The 19,675-nt window shown below is 36.2% G+C and overlaps 1 protein-coding gene across 2 annotated transcripts in view; it reads right to left on the reverse strand.

Moving 5' to 3' along the window:
* Positions 1-19,675, reverse strand: part of LOC114646412 (inactive N-acetylated-alpha-linked acidic dipeptidase-like protein 2) — a 1,943,185-nt gene that overhangs the window by 922,217 nt on the left and 1,001,293 nt on the right. For both annotated transcript variants that reach the window (XM_051923949.1, XM_051923950.1), the window contains one exon: positions 16,237-16,356. In XM_051923949.1, the coding sequence (XP_051779909.1) occupies positions 16,237-16,356 (120 nt within the window). The remainder of the gene's footprint in view (positions 1-16,236; positions 16,357-19,675) is intronic.

The following is a 19,675-nucleotide window of genomic DNA, read 5'->3' on the forward strand; positions in this document are numbered from 1 at the left end:
GCAATAAGAAACAAACAAGTCCTCCATTGTATTTTTCACCATGTTTCATAACAGGGAGCATTGAAAGGTGCTTAAAAATAATAGAGGAATACAAGATGAAAAAGGATAATAAAACATAAACATGGAAACAGAGACACAGAGAAGAACCTGTAAATATTATTGCTCTGAATCATAATACAAAACGTAACTGTGGGATTGGTCACATTAGGCAGCATGGCTGAGTTGGAATGGGTAGAGAAGGTTCAATGGCAGTGGTAAGAAGCAAGAGAGAAAATGTGGACCGACATGCAAGGAGAGAGTTCAATGAAGGAAAGGCAGAAAGTTAAATGAAACATCAGTAACAATTGAACAGTCCAGTTTTGGGATAGGTAGAAGCACAGTATCAAAATATTCTAGTTATCTATCTGGTTCAGCAAGCAGTGAGAAAATGGAATTTATATGGAATGGGACGGAATTTATATCTTTGTATAATTCAAGTTTTTAAAGTGATTTTGCTTTAGAGAGGAAATCAATGTCAGATCTATGTGCTACGATTATGAATATTTAGATATTAATTTTTCTGGGCTTCTTTGCAGTATTTTTATTAATTTGTTGTGCCCAAATCACGTTTATAAGGTTAGAGTGTCTATTTATGGTGTTCAATTTGCCCTGAATTTCAAGTGTATAGAGTTTATTTTATTTTGTACCATTTATAACACCATTATGTTTTGGTATTGGGTGTTGACGTTTTCTATATATGTCATTAGGATGCATTTTCTGGTATCTTGGGGGTGTGTCCATTGAGGTTATGATCTTGATGTTTCAACCAACATGCTGAAGGGTTGGCAATTAATGTTGTTTCCTCATCTGAAATTGGGGATAACATAAACCTTTTTAAACAATTTTGCTTTCTAAATATATCACTCTGGTTTTGATCTCTTGCAGCTGTCTTTTTTTTTACTTCACTTAACATTCTGGTTTCACCATTTTTGATTCATTGATTTTCACAGTTACCACTCTTGCTTTGTTATTTGACTATGTCTTAATTCCCTAGCCATGTTATTTCTTCCTGCTAGTCCTCGCTATTGTAACACAAGGCAGTTGATATACATTGTAAGAGCCAATCTTAGAAAGTAATGCTTTAAGTTAAGTTAAAGTCATGTTAGTGTTTGCTTAGTCATTGGCATAGACAAAGTATAGCCTTTTACCCCCTGTATGTTAATAAGAGATAGAACTTTCTTGCTCAAATTAAGATACAGTGTGATAATTGAGTCAGTTGCTGTTTAGAATAGGTCACGCACAGGGACTTAAAAGACCCATATTCAGCATAGAAATGGGATAGGCATACAGTTTTCTGGATGTTTTTAAATGGTTCAGAAACATTTAGAACAATTTTGTAACGATTAGAAATGCAGCAAGATTTATAAACTTTGAACAGAACTTCTCTTAAACAAGAGCTTTTCTAATGTTTTGCTATTTCAATTTCTTCTTTTTTGTGTGAACTGTTTTAGTTTGAATTTTAACTAAAACATTTAAAAGCGAAGATATTTGTCTGTGGAATCATTTTGACATGTCAGGCTTTTGCTGAATCCCATTTACAAGCTGAAGCTGCAGATCTTTGGTAATTTTGGATAAACGCAGCTACATACATTATGTTAATAAGTTCTGAAAGAAGATTATTGAAAAGAGAATTTCAGTAATAATTTGAAAGTAATGAATGCATAACAGAGCTGGATGTTGATCGCGTTTCATTAATTATAGAAAGAATTTAAGAATTCAGTCAAGATGCAAGAATACATGTTCTTGGTTTTGGCAAATACTCGTATATATACTATGATGGTCGCAGTGAAGAAAAATATAATCCTGCAGGATTTGACATCAAACTGAGAAAGAGTCAATCTTATTGAGTTGGAGATCTCACAAGAAACAGTTTTGCCTTCTGCATTCATGTACGATGTTGGCATCTAACTATGCACTTATGCCATTGAAATCAGTGTGGAACCATGAGTGATCTTCACATGATACATTTGGTTGTCTTTAACACTGCTGCTATATGAAGAGAAGGACAGTAAAAACAAAAAGAAGAAGACTAAGCCAAGAATCTTGAAGTACTCAATACAATACCTTACAAAATTAGTGCTAATTCAGCGTTTCTTCAAAAAATCTCATTGAAAATACATCTTTAGTTATACTTGTATACACTAGTGGGAAAATTCACTACAATTTTGCTAATATGTGAAGAAAAAATTATTCTGCAAGGGGGATCGAGATGATACACGGCAGCTGGTCTTGTGTTTTAACATAAGAAAAACAAAACACTTTCTTTCTTAACCTTTGCTCTGCTGTTGCCTACTTCCTTATTTGATCTAAGGTTAAACATGGCATAAAACACTCTTCAGGAGTGTTTGTACAGCTGGGAGCTTCAGAGTTGTGAGACTGTGCAATAATATTCTTGAATGCATAAACTATTGTACATTACTACAATAAACCAGCTACTCTGGTTATACATAGTACAAAGAACAGGCATCTTATCCAATTCTTCTGTAGGCAAATAACTTGCTGCAGTTTTTAAAGACTGTATTTGAGGACTATTCTAGGATGAAATCGCTGAAAGTCATCTGAAACACTAATGTGTTATTGTTGTGAAAATTTATGAAAGAGGCATAATCTATCCAGCAGTTCTCATGCAATTAATTAGTAATTGTTTATATACAGGGAGCAGTTTCCAAAGTGCCTAATAAACTCCTGCTGAATGAAACCAATAAATTTTCAGCAATTCTTTCAAAACTGTTGAAGTTCATCCAATCAGCAGCTATATGTTTATTGAAGAAGGCCATACTACATACTGTAAAAAGTGCTATAATTTAACTATTAAATGACTGCCAGCTGAGTGCCAGTTATTAAACTGTCAAGAAATAGTCAGAAGCATAGATAACTGTAGTAGTAGTCCCAGTTAGTACTAGTACTGTCAATTTTAAGGAGACTTTGATATTCTTACCTGCATGTCAGAATAACAAGCAACACATCGAAACATTCTGGTGCATCATTTACGGTATATCATTAAAATGAATGCAGTAAATAATTAAAATTTAAAATGAAATTTAAAAGAAGCTATGGTTACTACAATCATTTTATATTACAAATTATACTTTCACAAACATTCAGTGCAGTATTATAGTGAGGCTACAATAATTTAACAATTACCAATAAAATATTCTTCCAAATGGAAATAATGAATGGATATTGGCAGTAAAACACTGCTTAAATGAATATGCACGTAACCGCTGAAAAGCATTTTTAACCATTGTGTTTTTTATTGTGAAAACAAATGGTTAATATAATGTAACAGAAATTCCTGTCCACTTCCTGCCATCTTTTCTCTCCCCCCCCCCCCCCCCCCCACCAAATTTTTCAGAACTTTCGAGCCTCTTACACCAGGGGTCCTTGAATGTCACAATGGTGACTTTGAAAGATATTTGAAGTTGATAACTCTTAAAGCCAAAACTATGGTTCATATTCATATTAGCGTATGCTCCTGACCTTTGCGGTAATCCCTTATAATTAGAATGATTGTGCCTTAGCAGCCGGCCCTCGATCTAGGCACAATTAAAGTGACTATGCCAAGTTAAAGCTGACACAAAAGACTAATCAGGGTTACTTTATATGCTGTAATGGATTGCAGAATATTAAATCATGAGATCTGCAAGGTGATGACATTGCAATAAAAAAAAATGTGTCGGCTACATTTAAGTAAAAAAAATAATATATATTTTCTGGCAATTCAACATAAGCATAATTTTAAAAAAAATCACATTTTACATAACAGATAACACTTACAAAACCAAAACAAAATGCTAAATTGAAAGAGAGAAACAAACAAACATTCATGGTGATTTTTTTCAGTTGAAAATATTAATGCACATAATGTCAGAATCATTTAACTGGGACATTTACCACTCTAATAAAGTGGAATATCAGCTATAGTAGAAAGTTTAACATAGGCCAGAATATTCAAAGGCAGAGCACAGATTGAAAGCTAGAATATGAAAATAAAAGAAGTAAATGGAGAGTATAATTAGACTTTAGGAGTCCTTCACTTGCTGCTTTACTATCAAACACCAGAAAGCTGCATTCCCTCATCATTAATACTTTGGTATACAGATTCTGGCCATAAAGCACATAGGTGGCAACCCAGGCTAAACCCCAAGGAGGTTAAAGTTATAAAACAAACGGTGTCTTTATTAAAAAAAAGAAAACAAAGGAGGGAATAAACAAAGTAAATGTAACAGTGCTGTCTTTTTAGACTTACTTCAAGTAAAGACCCGTCTGCTTGGAATAATGTTCTGCACACTTGCGCACCTATTAAGTAATAGAAATAAGAACTGATTTCTTGCTTACTCCTTGTCTGTATGTCTCTGTACCCTCTCTCGCTTAACTTTCATCCACCTATCGATACTTTATCCTGCTGACCTCACAGTCCACGGTCTCTCTAGGTCTGATTGGAAGGGCTATTTAATTACCAGCCAGAGAATACTTTTGGGGTCAGAATCATCTTCTGCAATACTTTGATCAAGATGAGAAAATAATTTACACAATAAAGATTAGATATCAGAAGCCAATTACACAGAGGGATAATAGAGGTGAAAAAAATGCAAAAAAGGAATGGTAAAACAGTGATGACTGAAAACAGAGACAAAAACACTTTAGAACAGAGCAAAATGGTAAGTAAAAAGAAAGAAGAGGAAGGAATATGGTAATTTATAAAGGGACTGTCAAATATCCAAAGTCTCATCATTACAAAAACATCCACTAATGTTTTGATATACTGCAGGGACCACAATGGGCAAAGACACACTTGTCTATTTTCAGTGATTCATAAAAATTGGAGCTTGCTTGTATAGTGATGACAGATTTGTTTCTGCACAAGTCACCAAACACAAACTGCATAGTACAGCATTAGGATCAGCACACATTTTGCCTACTTCATTTTGAGGTTAGTGAAGGTTATTTCTGTTAATTGATGAGGGACACCTACAGCTTTCTGGCATGATGAATTGTGAATGTCCACAAATACAAATTTAGGCAAGGAAGTGAAACAAGACTGACTCACACTGTCAAGCTTTTGAAATGAAGATCCATTTCATTCATTGATCAAGAGTTCTGTCTTCAATTCAAAAGCTTGATCCTGTATGAATCTGCTTTAAATTTGTGCACTACTTTGACTGTCCAGAAGTATGTATTTAATAGCATTTTTGCAAAAAATGTACATATTTTGAAATTGTGAGCATGTGACCAGATAATTGACATTTGGAGTATGTGACATACTGTATGTGACATCCATTTCCATGGATGTTTTAATATTGTTTGCTCCCACTGAAACCCATTGCATCCAAGAATTTGTAGTCTCTCTATTTCATGAAAGTATGAGATTATTTTTTTTTTCTTGGCCATTAATACAAACAAAAAATATATGTCATTTTTGGATGGAGTATCCCATTACAAATTAAACATTAAGCCCACCTCATCTACCTTCTGACGTTAAGTAAAGCTGCCTGGCTAAAACACATCCCCTTAAACTAGCAGAAAAACACAAAGTTAACAGAACTTGACTGATAACCAACAAGCAGGAGACTTGTCTGATAACCAACAAGCACAGTACAACTAAAAAGCACCCACTAAATGTATTGCCTCAAACAAAAGGAAACAAGAGAAATAAAGAAACCAGTCATTAAACTGTGAAGGTCTCCATATTTTGAAAGGAATCAAATGCATACTGTACATAGCATCTGCTGGTAAAACAAAAAACAACAACAAAATTTATTTATATAGCACGTTTTCATACAAATGATATAGCTCAAAGTGTTTTACAAGATGAAGAAAAAAGAGAAAAAAAATATAAAAATTTGTCAATACTAATTAACAAAGAATAAAGTAATTAAACACACTGCTAAGGTGAAGCTTTAACACTGGAATTACCAAAGCCTACAAAAAAACTTGTAAATCCGACCCACCTTAAATCCCTTCGCACTTCTCCGTCAGTGTCTTTTGTCTTGTAAATGTGCCAATCAAGACAAGCAGCAAGCAGCCTATTATGCCATTCCCCCCACTGCCATAGAACGGGCATGAAATTCTCCCAGTTCCAGCCTTGATTATCTGGGAGTGAAGTGCTGGAGTTTTAGAATGGAAAAAATAGATCGTTATTTGGAACACATGCATTTCATGTGTGTTCCGTTTCTACAATAATCTGTGTAAACACATCGTTAAAACAGAAACCTTTTTCATATTTTAGTAATAAATGACAAAATGTAGACATAAACTATATAATCAAATAAACACTTTCACAAAAGGTTCAAGGATGACGCAACAGTTTCTGTGGCGCAGCAGTAAGAATTGCTGACTTGTAATCAAGAGTTCCTGGTTCGATCCTGACTGTCTTGTATATTTACCATTTTGAGTAGTGAGCTGATTTGCGTCTGTAACAGCCGGTGTAAATTTATAGTACTTGTAAAAGTTAGCTTTTTTTTCACATTTATGCTGTCAGTCATGATCATGATACATACTACCCCTTCTCCCCTCCAAAGGGATCTGACGCAGTTACTTTTTATCTGAAACTGGGAATAACTGTAGATGTGAGTGGTGTTTTGAGACAATGGCACTGGAAATTCTCTGATCTGGATGGATAAAAGCTGACACACAAACGCTGGTGAATCTGCCTTCTTCGTATCTCATTGTCACTTGATTTTGTTTCTTCAATTTTATTGAGTGTTTCTGCTTATGCTGAATTAGTATGCGCCTTATGGTCCATGATGTCAAAGCCGCACTGACAAAAAACAGAGACATAAGTATATATGATATTTGGAATTATTCATTTTATGACCTGTATAGTACATTTTGGAAAACATTGTGGCATAGATGCAACATTATTCATATTATTCATATTCATTCGCATACCATCTTGCGGTTGTAATCAGTGACCGCGAGGGGGATGGCACAGTAGGCTGCATTGCTGCTTGTCTTTTTTTTTTTCATTAATTTTATTGTAATCATTCCATATATACAGATCAATTTTTACAAGAAATAGGATTGAAAGCAAATCAAACCCCACCCCTGAGAAGGAGAGCATGGCCAAAGGAGTAATACTTAAGGCTTGAAAACATGCCTAAATTATTGAGTTTAATAGGGCAAAAAAAAAAAAAATGGAGAAGGAAAAGAAAATTCTTCTTATTCTAAAATATTATTGATTAAATCCTGCCAGGTTTTGAAAAAATTCTGTACAGATCCCCTAACTGTGAATTTGATTTTTTCCAATTTCAGATAATATAAAACATCGGTTTCCCACTGACAATTTAGAGGATAGTTAGGATTCTTCCAATTTAATAAAATCAGTCTGCGTGCCAAAGTGTAGTGAATGCAATCACAGTTTCCTTGTCCTTATCCATTTCAAATTCATCTGGAAGAACACCAAATACAGCTATTAGTGGGTTAGGAGGGATTGTGGCTGTCTGAAAGGCACTTAAAAATTTTGGTCCAAAATGAAGTTAATTTGGTGCATGCCCAAAACATGTGACTCAGTGAGGCTGGAGCTTGGTTGCAGCATTCGCAGGTTGGATCTTGCCCTGGAAACATTTTGGACAGTTTTAAGTGAGACAGATGAGCTCGATATATAATTTTGAGTTGAATAATTCTATACTTTGCATATATGGAGCTCGAGTGAATTCTCTGCATTGCTACCTTCCACTCCTTTTCTGATATATTAATTAAGAGATCTTTTTCCCATTGTCCTCTTGGATCTTTAAAAGGAAGGAACTCTAATAAAATTTTATAAATTGCAGAAACGATATCTAATTTCTCGAGGTTGAGCAGAATTTTGCATGGTGGAGGGTACGAGATGAGGAAAATCGGGCAGGTTCTGTTTGACAAAGTTTCTAATTTGAAGATAGTGAAAGAAATGTGTATCTGGAAGGTTAAATTTGGAATGTAATTGTTCAAAGGATGCAAAGATGTTGTCTATATAAAGATCTCTGAGCAATTTAATCCCAAATCTTTCCCAGATATTAAAAACTAGATATGTTTGCGAGGGTTGAAAGAGGTGGTTCTCTTGCAGGGTTGCCACAGATAGAAGATTTTCCATCTTAAATTGCTTTCTAATTTGGTTCTATGTTCTGAGTGAGTGAAGCACAATTGGGTTATTAGTATATTTGCGATAACTTGCATTTATTGGAGCGCAGAGCAGGGAATATAAAGAAGTGCTGCAGTATTTTACTTCTATTGCGGACCAGGCCTGTGTATGTTCATTTATTTGTGTCCACGTTTTTATGGCTTGTATATCTGCTGCCCAGTAATAAAACTGACAATTAGGTAGAGCCATGCCACCTTCTGCCTGAGGTCTTTGTAGGGTCGCTCTTCGGATACGTGAATGTTTTGAGTTCCAAATAAATGAGGTTATGGTTGAATCTAATTGCTTAAAAAAATGATTTATTGATATATATTGGGATGTTTTGAAATAAAAAAACAAGCTTAGGAAGGACGGTGATTAATGCTTGACGAAAAGTTTGAGGTAGAATTTGATTGTCTCTAGCTTCTGTAAATGTTGCCAATAAGAGGGGAGCTAGCTGAGTGGAGAATTTCTTATAAAATTCTATAGGGTAGCCATCAGGGCCTGCAGATTTCCCGCCTTGAAGTGACTTTTTAGCATGTAGTAATTCTGATAGGGTCAGAGGTTTATCCAGTTCCTCAGCACTAAAAGTATCTATTTGTGGTATCTGTAATGTATCCAGAAATGCATTAGATTGTGTGTTGTCTTCTTTAAACTCAGTAGAATATAAGGTTTTATAGTAGTCCCAAAGGGGACTGGGCGGTCTCGTGGCCTGGAACCCCTACAGATTTTATTTTTTTCTCCAGCCTTCTGGAGTTTTTTTTTGTTTTTTCTGTCCACCCTGGCCATCGGACCTTACTCCTTCTTATGTTAACTAAGGTTGTCTTATTTTAATTTCTTATTTGTCTTTTATTCTTCTTTTCTTCATTATGTAAAGCACTTTGAGCTACTTTTTGTATGAAAATGTGCTATATAAATAAATGTTGTTGTTGTTGTTGTTGTAGTCTCTAAATGTGCGCATTATATTTTTATGGTCAATGATTTCATCTCCATTAGTGTTGGTAATTACTGGGATTGCATTGCAAACTTCTTGCTTGTGGATTTGTTGAGCTAAAAGCTTATTAGCTTTCTCTCCGTGTTCATAGTAATGATGTCTTGATTTATAAATAAGTTGTTCAGCTTCTTTAGTTGTCAAGATGTTGAGTTCTGTATGCAGAGCCTGCCTTTTCCTATGAAGAGCTTCACTTGGACGCCTGGCTTGTTCTTCATCTATTCTAGTAATTTCACTTCTTAGCTCTGACACTTTCTTGGTTTCTAATTTATTTCTGTGGGAAAGATATGAAATAATCTGTCCTCTTAAGAAGGCCTTTAGAGTTTCCCAGAGTGTTCCTGTAGAGACCTCTGAGGGTGTGTTTGTCTCTAGGAAAAAGCTAATTTGTTTGGATATAAATTCTGTACAGTTCTCGTCTGTTAATAGAAGTGGGTTAAGGCGCCATCTGCGAGGTGAGTGTGGGGGGCATAATGATTTTAGCTCCAAAACTAGAGGTGCATGATCAGAGATAACAATTGTGTCGTATTTACAAGATTTAATCGTAGGCAAGAAATTATTATCTATAAAGAAATAATCAATTCTTGAGTAGCTATGATGCACTGGTGAGTAGAACGAATATGTTCTTGAGTTTTGGTTTAGAAACCTCCAGGGGTCTGATAAGTTGTGATCGGTTACAAACTGTGTAATTGTCTTTGCAGTGTTAGATGGCGTCCCCCCTGTGGCAGGAGTCCTATCTAAGAGTGGATTTAAAACACAATTAAAGTCCCTAGCCATTATAATTTTATGAGTGTTCATATTGGGAATGGATGCAAATAGATTTTGCATGAATTCCTCATCATCGACATTAGGTGCATAAACATTTATCAAAATCATTTTACAATTAAATAAGTTGCCCATGACCATCACATATCTCCCTTCAGGATTCGATACTACATCTGATGCTACAAATGGGACTGTTCTATGTATGAGAATTCCCACACCTCTAGTTTTCTTTGTAAAGCTAGAATGGAACATTTGGCCAGTCCAGTCTTTTTGTAGCTGGAATTGATCCTTGCTTAGTAAGTTGGTCTCCTGTAAAAATACTATTTTAGCGTTTAAGCCTGTTAGGTGAGAGCATACTTTCTTTCTCTTTAATTCGTGATTCAGGCCTTTAACATTCCAGCTCACAAAATTAACTGTCCCATCATGGAGACATTGATTCTGAATTTTTAATGTCATTTTATAGTCTTAACTGGTAGTGAGGCAGTTTTAATCTTACCTTCCAATTTCCCCACAAGTTATTGCCATACAGCCTATTGTTGCATTGATAGTTATAATTATAAGGATTAAAAGGATAGATTAGATATAGCCTGCTCTCCTTCTCTCCCCCCATTTTGCCTCCCCACATGAGGCTAGACCCCACTTCACAATGTCACAGTCCTCTGACATACTGAGAGACAGAGCACGTCCAAAACAAAACAAGCCCACGCAGCGCCGTTTGAGAATTAAAAAGTAGAGATATCTATTGCAGCTAAAGTTTAAATTCTATCTGCCATAGATATAATCATTAACAGTCTTTAAGCATAAAATATAATCTTCAGCAATTTTAAAATAATAAGATAATAAAATAATAAACCCTGGGAATGGTGTTGAAAAGTGGTCTAAGATAAGCAAAGTAAATCCTAATGCAATAATAGAAATAATAATAAACCAAGGGTATGATGTTAGACAGTCTCCTTTAGGGAAGTAAAAAAAAACAAAAAAAACCCCTACTTTAATTACATCCAAACACTCACGTCTATAACTTCCACACACTCACGTCTATAACTGTAATTAAAACATAAACATATAGCGTCCAAGTAAAGAAAAGGATGTATAATTATAATACCCATATCTTTACAAGTGGATCAGATAGCAGGTGATAGCTCCTTGCAATGCCATGACAGGAATACGGCTCATTATTGTCTTTCAAAAGAGTGTCGAGAACAGCTTCTTTAATTCCTTTTCAGCTTCTTCCTTGCTTGAAAATACATAAAATTGCCCATGAACTTTCAGTTTGGTGGGATACATGAGCTGTATTTGATATCGGCTTTCCGTAACAGCTGTTTAATGTTGAAGAAGGCTGCCCGTTTTGCAGCAGTTGAAGGTGAGAAGTCAGGGAAAATATGGATGAGATTATTTGCAAATATAATCTCTTGCTTGTGTCTGAGAAGTGCCATCACATCAAGTTTACATCGTAGTTGCTCAAAGCGAACAATAAAAGACCTAGGTTTAAAGGTATTTGAACTGCGTATACGATAAGCTGCTGCTATCTTGGTATCTGGTTTAAAGTCATCTCCAATTATTTTAGAGAGTAATTCTACTGCAAATTTCACTGGGTTTGTACTTTCTCATTTCTCAGGTAGACCTTCAATTCTAATATTATTCCTTCTGTACCCATCCTCTAGGGCTGCAAGTCTGTCTCTGAGTTTTTTGCATTCGGAATTCACAGCTGTCGCTTTTTCATCGGTGTAAGATGCCAATTGTTCCGCTGTTTCAATTCGAGCCGTGAATGCCTGCTTAACGTCATTCTGAAATCGGCAATCCATCGTGACCTGCATCACTTGCATCTTCACTCCCATTTTCGCTCTGGAATGGAGACGTTGCGGTTGAGCGAGGTCCTAGGAAGTCTGCGCATTCGTCTGCCAGTTCCAGGTCAGTCTCCGAGAAGCTGTACCTCGCACTTGGGCTTGATGTCTGTCTAGACTTTGATGTAGTTTTAAGTTTGTTTTCCAGTTGTTTCTGACCTCTCTTCTTTTTGCTTATGTTTATATACTGTAGTGGCATCTCCTTGGGTCGGGTAAATACAGAATATCTCTAAATAATAAGAAATACGTGATAAAAAGCCGCTGCTATAGGAGCTCCGCTTCAGACGTCCATCTCCTGTAACGGATGAGACCAACTCCCCATACATACATTTGATTTGCGTCTGTAACAGCCAGTGTAAATTTATAGTATTAGTAAAAGTTAGTATTTTTTTTCACATTTATGCTGTCAGTCATGAATATGATACATATTACCCCTTCCCCCTTCCAAAGGGCTCTGACGCAGTTACTTTTTATCTGAAACTGGGAATAACTGTAGATGTGAGTAGTGTTTTGAGACTGGCACTGGAAATTCTCTGATCTGGATGGATAAAAGCTGACACACAAACGCTGGTGAATCTGCCTTCTTCGTATCTCATTGTCACTTGATTTTTTTTATTCAGTTTTATTGAGTGTTTCTGCTTATGCTGAATTAGTATTTATTGAGTGTTTCTGCTTATGCTGAATTAGTATGTGCCTTACATTGTGGCATGGATGCAACATTATTCATATTATTCATATTCATTCACATACCATCTTGTGGTTGTAAACAGTGACCGCGAGGGGGATGGCATAACAGGCTGCATTGCTGCTTGTCTTGATCGGCACATTTACAAGACAAAAGACGCTGACGGAGAGGTGCGAAGGGATTTAAGGTGGGCCGGATTTACGAGTTTTTTCATAGGCTTTGGTAATTCTAGTGTTAAGATTGCAAGATAAGATAGATATGGACAGAGTCCACCTTCTCTTACCCTTTTAGTAGATGAGTTAATTGCTTTTTGGAGGATTTATCCTCCTAATATCAGGGAAATTTATGCAAGTAACTTAATGGAAAAGCTGACACCTTCAAGCTTCAATCAATACCCACTGTCTGTCAGCATACTCTGAGAAATGGCCAATGAGGATGTGAGTTTTGATGAGTATACCTTTTTTGAAAAGGATTTGTAACCTTTTCTACTGTCAAGTTGATGCCACTCAGTACTGGAAATTATTTTAGCCAGGTTTAAGCCAGAAAAAAATATCACTTTTTTTAAATAACCCCATGAAGATTTGCAGTTTTTATATTTTTCCTTCAGTCTCTGTATTATTTGTCAACCAACTTCTTTTCAAGTGCTACAATTTCATTCTGTAAGGCCTTAATCTCCTCATCATGAAGAAATATTAGACTGCCCAAAACATATCTTTTTTTTTGAGGTTTTGTCTATTCTAGGAACATAAACTGTAGGTTATTTCTGCCCTTAAATTAAAAACTGGGCCTGTATGTTAGCATTCAGAGAATTTGTTTGATTCAACAACGGATGTTTTATTGAATCACAATACACAAAGTTCAAATGAGTATCTGGTATAGACCTTGATGACTTATTTGACAAGCTGAAGGCTTCATAACATCTTCCGCAAGTGGAATCTGTCATCAGTGGCCACGACTTGGTAAGAGTAAGTGTTTATAATTCAAATTGCTATGAGGGTTCAGCATTAAAGTGGGTGGGAATGCTGCAGTGGTTTTGCAGTCTTCCACAATAAGTTGCAAATACAGACAATATGTCACCATATTTCACATTGTTAGGAATTATCCTCCTAAAGGGAATGTCAAATCCTAAAATCCCCATCCTAAACCAAAAGATAAACAATTAAATAACTAAGTTAAATATTAATTGAGCAATAATTTAATTAACAATAATTAAATGACCAATTAATCAAATAACTGAATTAAATGGCATAACGGAAACAGAGAAATTACAATTATCTCAAAGCAGAACTAACAAATGCCAAAAACGTACAGAGAAAAACTAAAATATAGAAAATTAAAAACTCAAAGAAACATCCATAATGGACAAAACAAATACAATACTCTACATAAAATTCAAATTTTCAAAAACTAAAAGGTAAAATTCTTAGAAATCTCAGAAGCAAATAAATAACACACTCACAACATTTTACTGATACAAAAACATTTTACATCAAGATTTACTCAGATACAGGATGGGGGCACCTAAATGAGCTGCGATAACTACAAGCCCCATCTCCATTTAAAGCAAACTAAACACGAAAATGAGACACAGGGAACCAATTACAGGTGAAAGAAAATGGTTAAACCATTACGTGGAAAAAAGTTGTGACTGGGATAACAATTTTTTAAAAAGCATCTCCGCAGCAATTGGAAAGCATATTGTAATGAGTAGTCAATTCAGTGTTAACCTCTTGTTATATTTACTCCTGGAGAAACTTGCCAAAAACGATTTGATTTTTTTCAACAAGAGAAAATGTTGTTATGTGTAACAGAAACATGTAAATACTAAAACAGCAACATAAACACAGTAGTAAAGGTATGTCAAGTGTCCACTGCTGTACTCATCTGTACACATCTGTCATGTGATATGTTTTGAAACAGTCACTAACACATAGCCAAACATCACAATTGGCACAGTAGAAGTTTTCTTATAATATTTTTCTGTTGCTTGCGCACAAGAGGGTAGAATATCAGAGCCTGAACCACATGATCAATGTGGCCCTTGTGTTGTTGTACGCTACCACAGCTCAAGGCTTTATGACTTCCACAGGCACAGTTGCTGCATTGTGTTTAGAGGGTTAACATATTGATGATCTTCCACTTGATCGCAATCATTTGGTGTTTTTGCCACAAACCTACTTCACAGGACCGAATTCTCCCACAGTTCAGTCGTACAATGCAATATGTACCACTTTTACTATCTGTGTTAATGTCTAAAGATCAATTCACATTGTCATCACTATTGCTTGATTCAACTAACTAACTAACTAACTTTCAGCTTGATCAAAAACTGGCTTTAAGGCTTCTCATTTACATGCCATTCTGTTTTGGTTGAAGGCTCCACCTCACTTATGAATATTGTCAATTTTACCTTACCATGGCAAAATGCCTAGAAATATTCACAATTTTTTGCAGCAAAATGTTATTTCATCCATTAGATGGCAGCAGAATACTGTCCAGATAGTTGTTCAGGCTTTACACTGTAAAGTGTATCATTGAACGGGGTTAACCGTAATAACAGAATTCCGAGCCGGAGTTACGCTCTGGGTTAACGACGAGGAGGTTAATGTTCCACCGCTATTCCAAAACATGAGGTGAGTTAAATGGGATAAAACCTTGAAAATAGTCTTAGGAAAGGTGCTCAATAGTTTGGTTTTCGGCTGGAGAGGTGTATTTATACTGTATGTTCGGTCAAACCTTGTAAACCATATTTACAAACAAAATGCATCTGAGCAAGTCATTGAGAATGTGTATATTACAATATAAACACCAAAGCAGGACTGATATTTCAGTGGTTGGTATAACATAATCAAAATTAGCGTGCCTTGTACAAGAAAAGGTACTGTAGCTAGGGAAAATAAGAGTCTAGAACACAGTACATTTGAAAAAATAGATAGGTAAATAGCAGGCATTGTGTAAGGGAATGAGAAAGTCATTTCTCTTCACTTTGAAACACTCTAAAGCCATTTTCCACTAAGCACAAACACATCTCCGATAGTGTACGGCAAGGTTGTATTTCATAATTCATTTCCACCTGCCTAAAATTTTAATGGATGCACCTTGGTAACTAAGGCAAACATTAGGCGATGAGCCATACACGAAGAAGTCATGAGCAAGGTACTAATAAAATATGCTTTATTTTCTAGAAGAAAAGACTGCGTCAGCATCTGGCAAAAGGAGAAACAAAGTAATGATGGATGAAAAAATGCAGTGATAAACATAAAATACAGGCAGAGACAAAATCTATAAAAACGGGCAAATATCCATTTAAGTCTACAAACTCACAGAAAGACAAATACAAAGTTCTTGAACAGTAAACATTTGGGGCAAAGGCTGCACAGCTAAATACCTGAGCACATACTGATGGGAGTTTTTTGTTTTATTTTGCCACCACTGTAGTAACTTTACTGTTGCATAATGGAAGATATCTAGCAATATAAGAAGATGTGAAGGGACAAAGGAAGACAGCAAATGACAAACAGTTCAGAGAAGGAAAGGCTCACAAGAAGGCACATTTCAATGCTTTGGTACACACATTAAAAGATATTCATTAACACAGATAATTTTTCGTTAGCATTCAAGTTTTCTAAACATATAATTATTGAGTTGCTATTGACTCTACTATTAACATCCGTATGCTGTTTGTTTAAAGGCTAAAATAGAAGAAATCTTACCACTGCTTTTGCTAGCTGCCAATACTTTACATTTTTGTGCTTATTCTGAATCAGATAAAGAAATTTATTTCAACTAACCATTATAAAGAAAACATAATTATGCTCACCTTATAAAGCAAAGGCGCATATCCTAATTTTAATAGTGCAATTTTATTAGTTGCATTGGTAGAAGCAAGAGCTTGACTCAAGTCATCAGGCATTCCATACTGAACATCAACCACTTCTGCCTAATAACAAAAAAAAAAAAAAAAAGAGAGAGCGAGAGAGACAAATTACACATTAGGCCATAAAATAAAACACTGTCAAATACTAAATGTGTTTGTGCAGATCATGCTTGAATTAAACACATCAATTTTAAACAGAATTTAATATGGCAAAAACCTCAAGACATTAAGCTAATAATTCAAATGAATATTTAAGTTACGAAAATTAGTTCATTGAATTCATCTGTCTTTTTACCAGTGCCAAGAAATGTATCAGAGGTGTATCAGATCCATTCATTATGTATAAAGATATAAAAAATAAAATTATATAAAGTGCCACAGTAAGCCTAATCTGGCATAAAGTGGCCTTTTAAAAATGTTTATTGCACAGAAAACAGCATCTACTGTGTTAACATACCTTAAGCGTCATTTTTTATTTAAAAGGCTGCGGGGCACGTTAAAATCACTGTCATTCAAGGGAGTATCATCTGGTTGTATCACTGCACTAAAGAAAGGTTTAATTTGACTTCCATATTAGAATTTGCATAATCATACCTTCAGATCAGCTCAGTAAAGAAATATGACATTATCTTTGTGCAGTCTGTTAGATAAAGAAATAGCTAACAAAAGAAGGAGATTACAGGAAGTACAGTATACACTTCACAAAGGCTACATGTTTTTATTAATTATTACACCAATATGCAAGTTATTATTAAAATATACTTCATTGTAAGCATAAACACCAATCAGCCCCAACAAATTAAACCTCTGACAGATGAAGTGAATAACATTGATAATCTTGTAACAATGCTACCTGTCAAGGCATGGGATACTTAGGCAGCAAGTGAACAGTCAGTTCTTAAAAGTGATGTGTAGGACGCTGGAAAAAAGGCAAATACAGTAATCCCTCCTCCATTGCGGGGGTTGCGTTCCAGAGCCACCCGCGAAATAAGAAAATCCGCGAAGTAGAAACCATATGTTTATATGGTTATTTTTATATTGTCATGCTTGGGTCACAGATTTGCGCAGAAACACAGGAGGTTGTAGAGAGACAGGAACGTTATTCAAACACTGCAAACACACATTTGTCTCTTTTTCAAAAGTTTAAACTGTGTTCCTTGACAAGACAGAGATGACAGTTCTGTCTCACAATTAAAAGAATGCAAACATATCTTCCTCTTCAAAGGAAACAGGGAGTAAAGCAAACAAATCAATAGTGCTGTTTGGCTTTTAAGTATGCGAAGCACCGCCGGTACAAAGCTGTTGAAGGCGGCAGCTCACACCCCCTCCGTCAGGAGCAGGGAGAGAGAGAAACAAAGTCAAAAATCAATACGTGCCCTTTGAGCTTTTAAGTATGCGAAGCACCGTGCAGCATACTTAAAAGCTGCACACAGAAGGTAGCAACGTGAAGATAATCTTTCAGCATTTTTAGACGAGCGTCCGTATCGTCTAGGTGTGCGAACAGCCCCCCTGCTCACACCCCCTACGTCAGGATTACAGATAGTCAGCGCAAGAGAGAGAGAAAGAAAAGTAAGTTGGGTAGCTTCTCAGCCATCTGCCAATAGCGTCCCTTGTATGAAATCAACTAGGCAAACCAACTGAGGAAGCATGTACCAGAAATTAAAAGACCCATTGTCCGCAGAAACCCGCGAAGCAGCGAAAAATCCGCGATATATATTTAAATATGCTTACATATAAATTCCGCGATAGAGTGTAGCAGCGAAAGGCGAAGCGCGATATAGCGAGGGATCACTGTATAAGGATCTGAGCAACTCTGACAAAGGCCAAAATTACTTGGCTAAATGACTGGGTAAAAGCATCACCAAAATCGCAGGCCTTGTGTTGTGTTCCAGGTATGAGGTGGTTATTTCCTATCAAAAGTGGTCCAAGGAAGGACAACAGGTGAACTGGCAACAGGGTCATGGGGGCCCAGGGCTCAGTGATGCATGTGGGGAGTGAAGGCTAGCCCTTTCTGATCTGATTCCACAGAAGGTCCATTGCAGCAGAAAATGCTAAAAAAAACATGATCCAGGCCATGTGACAAAGGTGTCAGAACAAACAATGCATCACAGCTTGCTGCACAGTTGCAGACCGGTCACAGTGTCCATTCTGAGCCAAGTCTAACGTCAAAGTGCCCACAATGGTTATAAAGGCATCAGAACTGGACTATGGATCAATGGAAGAAGCTGGCCTGGTCTATTGAATCACATTTTCATTTAGATCATGTGGATGGCCAGTTGCGTGTGCATTGTTTATTTGAGGAAGAGATGGCATTAGAATGCACTGTGGGAAGAAGGTGCATTGGTGATGGCAGTGTGATCCTCTGAGTAATGTTCTGCTGGGAAACCTTGGGTCCTGGCATTCATATGGATGTTACTTTGATATGTACAGGTACCATCTATCTAAAGATTGTTACAGACCATATATACCTCTTCATGGCAACAGTATTCCCTGATGGCAGTGGCCTCTTATAGCAGGATGATGCACCTTGCCAAACTGCAAAAATTGTTCAGGCATGGTTTGAGAAACATAACAAAGATTTCAAGGTGTTGACCTGGCCTCCAAATTCACAGGATCTCAGTCCTATCAAGCATCTGTAGAATGTTCCACACCTTGCAACTTACAGGATTTCAAAGATCAACTGCTAGTGCCTTGCTGCCAGTTACACCTTCATGGGTCTTTGGAGACCATTCCTCAATAGGTCAGATCTGTTTTGGTGGTACAAGGTGAGCCTGCACAGTATTAGGCAGGTGGTTTTAATATTTTAGCAGTAGTAGTATTGGATTTTAGTAAGATATTTTTTTCTATTTACTGAGCCAGCTTCGGTTCTGGGTAATGAACGTTGAAATCAGTAACAGCAGAATTAGGGGCAAGGCAGGAACCAACCCTGGAAGGGGCATTACTTAAGTAGTATTTCAAATTGACAGCACTTGTTACTTCAAAAGTAATTCATTGTAGTGGAATATGGGAGCTCTAAATGATTTGACTGCAAAATTTTAACACAATTTCTTTTAGATGCTGATGCTGTGGTTAACCTCAGAGTTCCTTTGTCTGACTGTGTTTGAATATTGGCAGTTTTTATGAAGTCTGCATGCTCACTGTGTGAATACATTGCCTTTACTTCTGGGTGCTAACTTCTGTTTTACGTCCACATTCCATAGATGTGCAGGTTAGTGTAACTGGCTGTTCTAAATTTGCCCCTCAAGAGTGAGTGTGGTTGTGTAAATGAGTATGCTCTGCTCTTGACTAGGATTTAATTCAGAACTTTAAACATGATGCTGCTGGAATAAGCTACCTCTCTGAGGACTCTTAAGATGGATTAAGAAGATATGAACATTGATTT

This window comes from Erpetoichthys calabaricus, chromosome 2 (assembly GCF_900747795.2).
Source record: "Erpetoichthys calabaricus chromosome 2, fErpCal1.3, whole genome shotgun sequence".
NCBI lineage: Eukaryota > Metazoa > Chordata > Cladistia > Polypteriformes > Polypteridae > Erpetoichthys > Erpetoichthys calabaricus.